Source organism: Ctenocephalides felis, unplaced genomic scaffold (assembly GCF_003426905.1).
Source record: "Ctenocephalides felis isolate EL2017-DRISC unplaced genomic scaffold, ASM342690v1 CF-g0.4_SCAFFOLD_03571, whole genome shotgun sequence".
Lineage (NCBI taxonomy): Eukaryota > Metazoa > Arthropoda > Insecta > Siphonaptera > Pulicidae > Ctenocephalides > Ctenocephalides felis.
The window spans coordinates 58,579,047-58,591,946 of NW_020539725.1; the positions used below are offsets into that span (position 1 = coordinate 58,579,047).

General features: G+C 30.3%; 1 protein-coding gene across 1 annotated transcript in view; it reads left to right on the forward strand.

The window, feature by feature from the left end:
• Positions 1-2,056: 2,056 nt before the first annotated feature.
• Positions 2,057-12,900, forward strand: part of LOC113385203 (sodium-coupled monocarboxylate transporter 1) — a gene marked incomplete at its 3' end in the record, with an annotated part of 35,541 nt that continues 24,697 nt past the window's right edge. The window contains 1 exon segment of the mRNA XM_026623027.1: positions 2,057-2,156. Within this exon segment, the coding sequence (XP_026478812.1) occupies positions 2,085-2,156 (72 nt within the window).

The window sequence follows — 12,900 nt, forward strand, 5'->3', positions numbered from 1 at the left end:
ATTCCACTTACAGCTAGTTTTTACTTACGGTTGTCCAAGCAAACCAAGTCGTAAAAGTGGTGCGTGGGGCTGCTGGCAATGCTGAGGTCATCCTTTTGGGAAACCGAATCCTCTTCACTACTCAGGTCACTGGTGAGTGGCGTCGTCGAATTCCACCGAACGACAGAATATCTAAGAAAAAATTAAATTGGAAAATATTCTTAATATATATTCTATTACACTGTTCTTACTTCTCGGCTCTCATACACATCGACTGGCATTCCTCGAGAGTGACATTGTTCAGGATGTCGACTTCGAAGGGTCCTCCCAACGTTTGTTCTCTTCTTTCACGAACACGGCTAAACCGTCACAACGCCGTTCGGCTGGGTAGAAAAGAAATATTAATAATAATTTTTTACATTATATGTGAAGAAAATTTCCTTAACAAACTTCAGAAAGATTTATCAAAATCCGAATAATCGTCTAGGAGATTATCCTTTGATGCGTTCAAATTTGTATATAAAATTTTAATTCATTATTTGTTCGCACAATGTGGAACAAAGTTGAAAAGTTCGTTGAAAACTGCTGGAGCAAATTAATAGTACTTATTAATATAATATTTCAATGTATTTATAAAAATGTAAAAAGAATCTACTGACGAGCAAAATGTAAAAAGTATCAAAAGGGCTCTACAAACGAGCACAAACTGATTAAATATAGAAAAAGGACTCCAATGACTAGTAAAATGTAATACAAATAAAATGGAATTCTACTAACGAGCAAAAGGAGTCTACTGACTAGCAAAATATAGAAAATATCCAAAGGGACTCTACTAACGAACAAACTGATAAAATATGAAAAAGGACTCTACTGACGAGCAAATTGATTAATATAAAAAAGGACTCCAATGACTGGTGAAATGTAATACAAATAAAATGGGATTCTACTAACGAGCAAAAAGGAGTCTGCTGACTAGCAAAATATATAGAAATATCTAAAAAGGACTCTACTGACGAGCAAACTGATAAAATAATGAAAAGATTCTACAAACTAGCAAAATGTTAAATTTTTCTGAAAGAGATCGGGAAGGTGCTACTGCGAAATGTAAAAAGTATCAAAAGGGGACGCTCTACTAACGAGCAACTGATAAAATATGAAAAAGGACTCTACTGACGAGCAAATTGATTAAATATAAAAAGGGACTCCAAAGACTAGTAAAATGTAATACAAATAAAATGGGATTCTACTAACGAGCAAAAAGGAGTCTACTGACTAGCAAAATATAGAAAATACCCGAAAAAAGACTCTACTGACGAGCAAACTGATAAAACAATGAAAAGATTCTACAAACTAGCAAAATGTTAAAATTTTGCTGAAGGAGATTGGAAGGGACTCTACTGACGAGCAAATTGAAATATACGAGACTTTTTTAAAAATGGAACTCTACTGATGAGCAAAATGTAAAAAAGTAAAAATCCGACTCTTCTGATATCTTAAGATGAATCTACGAGTATTTCGATTTTTTTTGTTAATGAATGCCAATTTTTATGTTTCATATTTCAACCTTATTTTTTTCTTACAGTTGAGACAAGTGTTTTTCCAAGTAGTCTCCGTTGGGGTCGTCCTCCAATAATTCTGGATGGGTCCTTCTCGTAAACCTACAGGGCACAGGACCTCATATTGGCGTCAAAACTTGCAGATCTGCACACAAAACTAAATTCTGAAAGACATTTGTCCTCGCAATCGGTCCTATATTGGCAGACACACCTAAGAGATAAAAGATAAAGGTAAGTAATAGATAGATAAAATAAATTCTAATTTAAGTGTTATATTATTTACCTCTTTGTAATCGGATACTGGCAACTTCAGACGCTTTCTTGGATGTCTTTCGAAAACATATCTTCTACTAGGACATTCACGTTCTGGACGATTCGCTACAATTGTTAATTATAATGATATGTATAAAATTATCTCATTTAATATTAATGTTGGTTTATATGATTACTTCTTACATGTTAGGCATATTTCTGTAAAATGGACACTGTTGGGCACCAGCATCAAATTCCCTATGCCTTCAGGAGCTGCCTGCTCCCTGGACAAATAACATGTCGATTCTTCATATTCTGGAGTTGAAGACATGCTTCCCATGCCGTTTACATCATTCGAACCTAAGAAAGGTAAGTGAATTATTTATTACTAGCTGACCCGGCAAACGTTGTTTTGCAAAGTAAGGTATATTCTAAACAATTTCTAGAGAATCAAAAATATTAATACTTTAAGTGCATAAGGATGTGTTGTTTGAATGCTATATGCAATGAGGTATTATAAAAAACAATAACCCCACTAGTTTGTCTATATTTTGTCAACTGGAAGTTTTATACACTTTCCATAGAAAACATGGTATAATCCATCCAAGTCTTTTTTGGTCTTTCGACATATTGTATACGTTTCAAGTTTTTCATATTGTTTTTGGATTCGGGATTTTGTGTATAATTGTAAATAATACTACTGAGCTTATACAAAATTTTCAAATTTCTGCGAGGAGAGATAGAAAATGAATTAAGTATTTCTTCTTCGACCTGCTTTTTGAAAAGTTTCAAGTAACATTTGATGAATTAAAGTAAATTTAATAAAAAGTATACATGTAGAGCAGAGCAGAGCGAGGCACAATGTCCAATTTGACTTTGAGCAAATGAACTATATTGTGAAAACCAAAACAATTATATCACAACAATAACACATCAAATGAACAATTATCTGACTACGTTCAGTTAAAACTGCCAGCTACTTCATCATTAGAGAAATGTGCTTTTTTTGATGTCTTTCAAAATTTGATATCTAGACCTTTTTACCCTATAGGCGGGGTAATTTGGAACAGACAGGGGCAAACTGGTTTAATGTCTTGTTTTAATTTTAAAGGTATTTTACATAAATTTTACATTTTTAATTAATGCTAAAAAACTACCAACGAAAGAAAATACTTTTTTTATATGGATTTTCAAAGATTACCGTTTATCTCCCCCATTTCAAAGATTATCGTTTTCAAATCAAGTTTGCAGCTGTCTATACATCTTTTTTCCTCTACTTTCAAATATTGTTGTTAAACAATGCTTAATTTTACTGGTTTTTGACACATCGTTGGTGGACCATTTTAACCCCGGATCTTCATATATTACTATCTGATTTTCGATAAATTCTGGGAAATTATAACTGGGAAAATCTTATTCGACAAAATGTCCCTTTGATCGATACTAAATTTAGGTTCTGAATTGAAATAACATAAATTAAAAATAATATAACTCAGAAAATGTTTTATAAATACCAATCAGTATATAATTATACAAATGAGATTTTTCAGGAAAATATGCTAAAATGTGTATTTTCTTATTAACATTTCAAAAAAGTTGATATTTTGAGTTTTTAGTAACACTTGCGGCCCGTTTAATAACGTTTTTGTGTCTAAATAAAACTACAAACAAAACTACTTACTACAATTTAATCATAATTAAACAATATTCACGTAAAACATCCTATTAAATGTAATTGAACATCATCTGTTAAAAACGTTTGACATTTGACGTATTAGCCACCGTCCATTGTTTTATTTAAATTACGCTTCTACAAAAAATGTTCAAACTAAAAATGTAAAGTTTCTACGCAATTTTGAAATAATATCTCACCTTTCCGACAACCTACTGATTAGCACGAATTTTTCAAGACTAAGACCGCCAAATCGGTTTAGCCGTTTTCGAAGTTTTACCGAATCATTTGATCGAGAGCTCCATTTTTATATATAAGATATGAATTTTTCGATGTTTGTTACCTGAATATGAGGCCACTCTGGCCCCTGGTTGAAAGTCGAATGATGAGCAAGCTCTGACAATATTGTTGGTGGCTGTTCGGTCCCTTAGGCATAAATCTTGGCATCTTTCTAATACACGAAAGGGCGGTGAAGTGTCTCGTACCTAAAGAACAATATTCATTAATTTTCATTCAATAATAAAAGTACGAATTACTCGTAATTCTACTTACCACATCGTCATCGAATCCTTGTAGCTGGTGGTTTGGTAGTCTTTCGTACATTACCGACCCCCCATACCTTGATTGCATGTTGTTTGGGCTAAAAGTTAAATAAAAATCTATATAAAGAGTTATTTTAGAAATTAAAAGATTTCAAAGGCATAGTTCAAGTATCAAGTGCAAGATAGTAGGCTGATCACCTACTATTTTGCCCGAATTTTCTCACCTTTCGTCATCATTCTTAGGACTGTTAGTACAGTGATGGCTTGCACCATGGCGCCGTATGTGGTCACTAGGCGCATCTTGTTGCGTCACGCACGTCACGCGGCGTCACGTGACGACGCAAATTGAACGTCACTCGTCCGTCCTGGTCAAGTGACGTCACTCTTGTTCTCTTGTTGGCTTGCAACTATCTTTTCTTTGAGATTTAAGGCAGGAGGCATTAAATCGTTTTGTTGACCTCTGGAAGAAAAATAAATATTGTGCTATATTTTATATTGAATTATTTGATAGGCGACCCATTGGTTTACCATTCTTCTATGTATAGCTTTTATATTAGACTAGCAAACCCTACGAACTCCGTTCCGCCACCAGATGGTTTCGTGAAAAAAGATGAAGAATTTTTTTGTTTGTTTTATATTTGAAAAGGAAAAATTTGATTTTATTACACAACAGTAATGAATTTATTTCGATTACAAAAATTAAGTGTTTTTTAGTTGAACTTCTCTAAGTAAATGAAAGTGAATCCGCAAATTATCCGTTTCATTGAAGTGCTCTTTGGTAAACCACATTTTTTGTTTTTTCGTCTGACGTTAACACAAACAAAGCGGATGGTTTTCCAACTCGTGAACAGGGAACGTATAACTGCCCATGTGAAAAACAATGATTTTCTAAATAATCCATTTGAAATTTATTCCGCAAACACTAAGCGATTGGCCTTGCGACTTGTTATTGCGAACGCAAGGCAAACTGGAAATTGCAATCGTTTGAAGTCAAACGGAAGACCAGTCGGAATCATTGGTATGTCACCAAATCGCCAGCAATTTTTGATTGAATTGTGAAATTCAGTGCGTGTACCTCATTATTCTTTGCGGCAAGAATTGCTCGTTGACTTAACCAAGCATAATTCTGATAATTCTCACTTATGTCATTACTCGAATTTTTAATTACGGTGCGTGAAGTTCCAGCAATTTGCACTAGGGCACGATGCCATGCACCACTAATTTTCTTAGCTATAAACCTTGCGGAGCCCGAGACCTTTCCAACGAATGCAAAATTGTCGAAATCTGCATTCGTGCATTCTGGAGTTATATCGTCAGGAAGGAAAGCCCGACTTATTTTTATATATATGTAAATTATTTGAAAGATCATTCTTCTATGTATAGCTTTTATATTAGATATATATCTAGTAGTTATCTGAATTTTATTAATTAAATTTGTGAAAGAAAATTACACCTTCAACTGACGGAAGGAGAAGTTATTGTTCTCATCAGAAAATCCAATTTGCAGTTTTGGCAAATTTTACTAATAATTTTCAATATAATAAAAACTCCGGGTGTATACATATAAATAACTATAAAATTAATAAAATCAGAAAGTTCTCATAACGCGCCTTTAGGTCACTTACAACTAGTTCATTTTATATTTTTATCATTGTTTGTAGTAAATAACTGCGAACAATGATATTGATACAACAATTGATTCTGTGCTAATTAAATTTCCACATATTTATTGATCAAACTATTTAAGACTGTATAATTTTCTTATTAAATTTGAAAACATGTTTTAATAATTGTATTCATTGTATAAAACAAGTCCTATGTATTTTGAATTTACTGATTATGAGTGATGCAACATAGCAAATGTTGAAATATATAAAAAAAATGAAAATTGATTTACGTTTGTATGAAACGTTTCTTCAAAATTTCCTAAAATCAAATTGATAAGTATCCTTGAAACTATTTAAATTGTTAAGTTTTTTCAAAAATGGTATTACTGGACTTGGATAACATTATTGGTATTTCTAATTAAAAGAGAAATTGAGGAAATACAATTTTTTCCGCGGACCACACTAGCTCGATATCAGACAGCATGATATAAAATTTCTACTTGAGGTTATAAATCTTAAAAGTAATCTCAATTGAAAATTGTTTTTTGTCGGCACTCATAACTACTAGATATATATCTAATATAAAAGCTATACATAGAAGAATGGTATTTCAAATAATTCAATATAACGAACTAACTCTTCACCAGTGCCATGAAATGAATAGCTTAGTGAAAAATATTTTATTAAATCAGTTTTACTTTATTTTATGTTTACTATGATCAGAAAAACATATATAAAAAAGAAATTCAGAAAAAATATAGTATCTGCAGTAAAAGTAGTAATTTATATATATTTATATATATATATATATATATATATATATTCATTCGTATCATCGCCGAAATTCCGACATCAGCAATTATTATTAAATTTCTGCTGCGCGATTCCTTTTATTATGCAACTACTGGGCGATACATTTAAAATAGTTCAACAGATATATATGTATATTTCTATATAGACACTAAATGTATAAATATAATTAATGGTCATTTTTCATTTTTCTGCAATAAAAACGAATAAATAGAAAAATATCATCTCTATTGTGTCGCACGCTCTGTTAACTTTATAAGGTCATCGTATCGTATTTTCCGAACAATATGAGGCAATTATTTGCGATTGCGAAATATTGCAAATGAATAACCAGATATATATCATTATTATTATTATTTATTCTGAGAGAATACCTAGAACATATATGTTTAACACAATACACATACTGAACATAATATATGTACATTAAATAATATTTATACTACAATATCATTTACTGATGAAAGTTGAGCTTTTCAATTGCAATTGTAAGATGTAAGTAGAATATAAGAGATTATAAGTAGAATTTTCCATTTGTAGCTGTGGATAGGATAATAAATAAAGGGAAAATATAAGTTTTGAGATGGGATAATAAACTTGAGAAATTTTATAATTTGAATATATTTCTTTTAAGGAGATCCTCAGTTTTATTTTTCTAGAATTTTGATGAAATTTAACATAAGGTTGATAGTCAAACCGAATACCTTAAAATATTATGAACTATAGAAAGTGGATTAGTTATAAAAATAATTGAAGTTTTGAAATATAGACCAAAAGAGTGAACCTGAGGTTCTCCTCTCGTAAGTTTCAATATCAATTGAGTATATTTCATATTGGCGAAAATTTGCAAACTCCGAATTTCGACTCCGAATAAACACATCAAAAATTTCTTTCTTTCTTTAAATTTTATTTTGATTAAAATTATTATTTATGAGAAAAAATTTGAAAATTTATACTTATTTTATAGCAACTAATAAAAATTACATTTTCACTTAAGTAATAATTATTTCTATTCATGATAGTCATGAAATATTTTATGATAGTTTCAGAAATAGGGGAAGCACTTTTCCAACTCGAATTTTGTGAGAAAACTATTGAAAAATGTGAAAATGCCGCCAAGCTAAGCACAGTATAAATGAAAATGTCGCACAGAATATTTTGCAAATGCTAGAGTGTGACTATACGGGAGCACTTTTTCAATTTTGTGTAAATTAGGCAACTATTTTTTTTGTAAATTGAATTCGAAATGAAATGACAATTGTTAATGTTCTGGAGATAAATTGATTGATTCATGATTTACATTTGATTTGCTCAGAAATAACAATAAGATAGCTAAAATAATGAAAGTTACAGTATTTGTAATAATATATTTGAAAACGTTTAAAATTTCTCGAATATTTCATTACGGTACGGGAAGTTCCAGCAATTTTCCTTAAGGCACGATGCCATACACCACTAGTTTTCTATTCATGTTATAAAATATTTTATGTTATTTTAAATAAATGTGTAAAATTGAACATCTGGATATCTAACATTTTTAGATAGAAATAAAAGTCTGAAAAGTAGATTTGGAAGATTGTAGCAAAAAAAGAAAATATAAAAAAAGATAGTGTTAAATTCATGTTGCTAATCTATTCATGATTATTATAAGATACTAATTTCAAGCCTGTGGTTTAAACGAACAATTTAAAATCGATTTTTTTATGGATGCAATAGAAAATTTGAGACATTTTTGCTAAAAAAATTCAGGACAAAATATAGGACTAATTATCAATTTAAATTAAAAAGCGAAAATATTTCCATTCAATGGAAAATATAAATATCGAAATTTGTTTAATTTAAAACAAAACAGTTTACTGAAAGTACACTTTGTTTGAAAAAATTCTGAAAAATAGATTAGAAACGAGAGAAAATACATACTATAGTTTTACATAAAAGAAGAAAAATATAAAAAGTTTCGCTTATAATATTACATTTGTAAATGTAATTTATTTGTCATAGTTATAAAATCTTTTACCTATATGATAATTTAAATAGCTATAGTAAGACTTATGTAACTGAAAAATTGAAAATACTCTCAAAAATAAATGGTGAACTTGAGAAAACAAGGGTCCACATTTTACTTAAATTGATAGAGAAAAATATTAGAGAAATATCGGAACTTGAAATGAGGCACTAAAAAATAGAAAAAAAAAACTCAAAATCAGGTTTTGAAAATATAGAAATATAGAACTTTTTGGTCTAAGCACTAATGATTATATGAAAAAAACCTCACCTTCTATCGGAAAATATCGGAACTTTAAATGAGGCACTAAAAAATGGAAAAAAAATCTCAAAATCAGGTTTTGAAAATATAAAAATATAGAACTTTTGGGTCTAACACTAATGATCATATGAAAAAACCTCACCTTCTATTACAATTTCCAGTCAGCAAAGTTTGAAACACTTCACTGTTATAAATGAAAACACACTTTTTATTTAAATATACAAAAAATTAAACTATAAAATAATTTTTTATATCAAACAATTTTGTAACTAAATTATTTTAAATATAACTAAAATTTATTGTCATTGTTCATGCACTTTTCAAAGTCATGTCTGCATGTCTCTTATATTGTTGAAATTTTAAATTTTCGTCCTAATTTTTGGAAAAATATTTCTTGGGACGTTTGTCCAGTTCGGATGTTGGTTTTCAACTAAATGGAAATGGAAATGGTTTGGACTATCTGGTTATCTTTTCTATTCAAATTCAGATCGAAATTATTCATTATTTGTTGTTTGGCCAATGTCCTCTCTTCTCTCTCGCATATTATAATTATACATAGTGTGTTCGTGTGTATGTCCGTGTTTAATTTTTGACCTGATCACTATGAATATAGAGGGGAGATTGATGTTTTTTTTAATTTTACACAGAAGTGGGAAAATGTGTGGAGAGAAATATTTTTGGTACTCAGGTGGAACGACGACAGTCAAGTGCGGGAGGAAATTAATTAAATCACACACATACCATATTAAGGGGCACAACTAGTGTAACCGCCTAAAAAAGGTGATTTTTGGGAATTTATATTGAAAAAACTAATTTATCAATCATTTCAAAATTTTAGGAATATATTTATACATGTTTTAAGAAGGCATAGTAAAATTTTTGAAGAAAAAAATTAAATATTTTTTAAGTTATCGTCGATCCACACGGCGCGACACAAAAAGGCTCTTTACTGCTGCAATGATTCCGGCCTTCTACATGGATGAAATTAAAAAAAAATCTTTTTCCAAAAACGATCGTTTTGTCAACACAAGCATAAAGTTTTTGGAATCATTCGTATCTACGAAACGGCTGAACCTGCCTCTGCCAAAAATAATCAGCATATCTCCCTATCAATACGAATCGAAAGTTAAATGTAAAGTGTTGTGAATATCTATTTTATTATTAATTAAGTTGAAGTTAGAGGATATAAGTAAAATAGGCGAATTTAAGAGCGAATTAGATTTAGGAGTAGGATAATTGAAAAATATTTAGGAACAATAAAGAAAAGCTGGTTAAGAATAATAGGACAGCCTATAGAATTAAAGCAAAGTTTAAATAAGAACATAATTGTAAGATAAATCGACGTGATAATTATTAATTAAAATACACCTATAGTCCTAAATTTTCACTCTCCTTTCACAAACCATAATAGTCATTTTAGTATTCGAATAATTTGTTATCAGTTTGTAAACTAAAATATTTTTCAGAAATATTTTATATGTCTATAATATATTATATATATTATATATATATATATATATACTAGCTGTCTGTGTATATTTAATGTTCAAATGAATCTGCGATATTTCCACAAAGCACAGGATGTGAGAATTTTTTTTATATTCCAACTTCCGCTTCAATTCTCGCGCGCTTATTGTCCAACGAAATTCCTATATGATTCTAAATAAAACACTAATAGACGTACAATTCATGTTAGTTCATGAAAACTGCTGAACAGATTTCAAAATTTGACACTCAGTAAGAAATCGACTTGTGTAAAAAAAATGAGTCAAATGAAATGCCTAAGCCAGATGTTTTGTACCTCGATCTATGCAGGTGTTAGAGATTTTATAATCAACTAGATGACCCGACAGACGTTGTCCTGTACCCATGTCAACATTTTTCAGTATAATATACTAATATTTACCGTTTACCTAAAAATAATAATTATTGTTTTTTAAATTACTCTTCACGCCAAAATGCATATACATTTATAATATGAGCGATGTTAAATGTATAACTGCTTTAAATAAAATGATGAGTATCAATTCCCACATTATATTGGAAATTGAAGTGTTTTAAACGGTATAACATAACCAAAACCGTAACATAACACTGATACTTCATGTTGGATTAAATTAATCTAATTTTACATTATTTAAGATATCCAAAATTGCATCTTAAACTTCTCCTAATCGATATCGTGAGGGCCGAATTGTATATATTCATCTTTACTTTCCCATTTGTTGTTATAAAGTGGAATTTTTACGAATTTTAAAAATATTGTGGAAAGATTAGTAAAAGATGCAAAGAAATTATATATTGAAAAATTAAACTATATTGAAAATTTAATATCCGAATCTTGTGTTGGCGCCCCCTAAGGCGTGCGCTCGTATTTTTCGCATGCATCGCATTAAAGGTAGGACCGGCCCTGATTAATACTCAATTTCATATTTTAACTGAATTAATTTGTCATATCCTGTTCATCTGTGTATCATTTAATCTGCCATACATATACTGTATTTTATAGTTTTTAATTTCTGGCATCTCAGCTGCTTTTCGGCAATAATAATGTAGATATTCATTTTTCTTATTCATAATCATAAAATTATTATACATATTCTAATATTGTCTAGGCTCATAAGTAAATTAAAATTTTTGGCAGATGATAGTTTTCATTTTTTTTCAATACAAACAATGACATGTCATTTTTTGCTATTTTTTTCATTTATTTCTACAATATTTCATAATCATCCCAGTATTTTGTATTTACAAACATCCTAGAAAATTTCCTTAACAAACTTCAGAAAGATTTATCAAAGTCCGAATAATCGTTTAGAAGGAATGTACAGTGAGTGCTTGTAATTTAATATGAACTTTATATAATAGCAAAAAAGCTCAAATTGATTCAACGTTTTAGTTAGAAAACGTTTGTATGTGAAAAAGAAAAGGGCTGTTTTTAGGGTGCTTTCCGGCAATTATTCGATTTTTTACCGCCGTAAGAACCATCCTTGGACTTCAACGAACATTTTAAAAAAAAATTGGCCAAATTGGTCCAGGCGCTTACCAACACATTTTGCGATTCATTTTTATATATAAGATTATAGTATCGGAGAGCGCTTATGTGTAGAACTAAGATTTAGCATTCTGAGATATTTAGATGAGTTAAGTTGAGGCTGCAATATTAAAATAAGGACCCATCAATTGAATTATTTTTTGAGATATCATTGAGATCATGGACACAAATGGTTTCAGATATGTACTACTACTACTACTAGTACTTTTTCATTGTTATTCTGAATCGATACAATTTTCCAATTGACTAATAATGTAAGTAAAATGACTCGTTTGACAATTTCCCTCTTAGTCCGTTCGTGTGCGAGTGACCACCGGAAGCTAATGCGTATTTGTATGCGTATGAGTATGCGTATGCGCGTTACCTATAATATAATAGAATCACAGTCACAGTCACAATCACAATCGCAGAATTCTGCGGCCGTTTCCCTCGATGCGACTTCCGCTTGGCGCCGACCGGAACAAAAGATCACAACGGCGAATATAATACATTCGTACCGTAATACTAGCCAACATACACATAGGTACTCAGGTATCACCTGAAAAAATCAATTACTAGAAGAAGATTATTATAAGAAGATACATAAGCCACAGTATCAACTTAAACAAAACTTGTAATAATAGACCAAGGATGAGCAACCCGCGGACCGCCGAAGGTTTTTCTCCGGCCCGCCAAACATTTCTCAACTACAGATTACTTTACATGTCAGCCCTGAGAAATTTTCGCTTTTGAAAAAAAAACTCAAATCAAATTATGATAAATTATTTTTGGAAGTACGTATGTTTGCGAACAATTACACAGATCCACAAAAGAAAAGTCGCTGGATTTCATTCATTCAGAAAAAATGCTAGATTGAAGATTGTGCCAGTTTTTAAATGTTTTTCCATATTTTGTGTCCCAATTTTGACTATAGATTTATATTCAACGGTAAAAGTACATTGAAAATACATCGGAAAACATACATATGTTACACACCCATTACAGACAACTTTTTTTGTGGACCTGTGTTAATTTCAGCCATAAAATTCATAAAAAATTACTACCTATCAAAACTGAGTAAAACATATCAAAGCTGCATACGTGTTGCTACTTTCCGGATTAAAAAAAATAAAGAACAAAATTTATAAAAAAGCAGTGACAAATTTCTTACTAAAGTTTTCA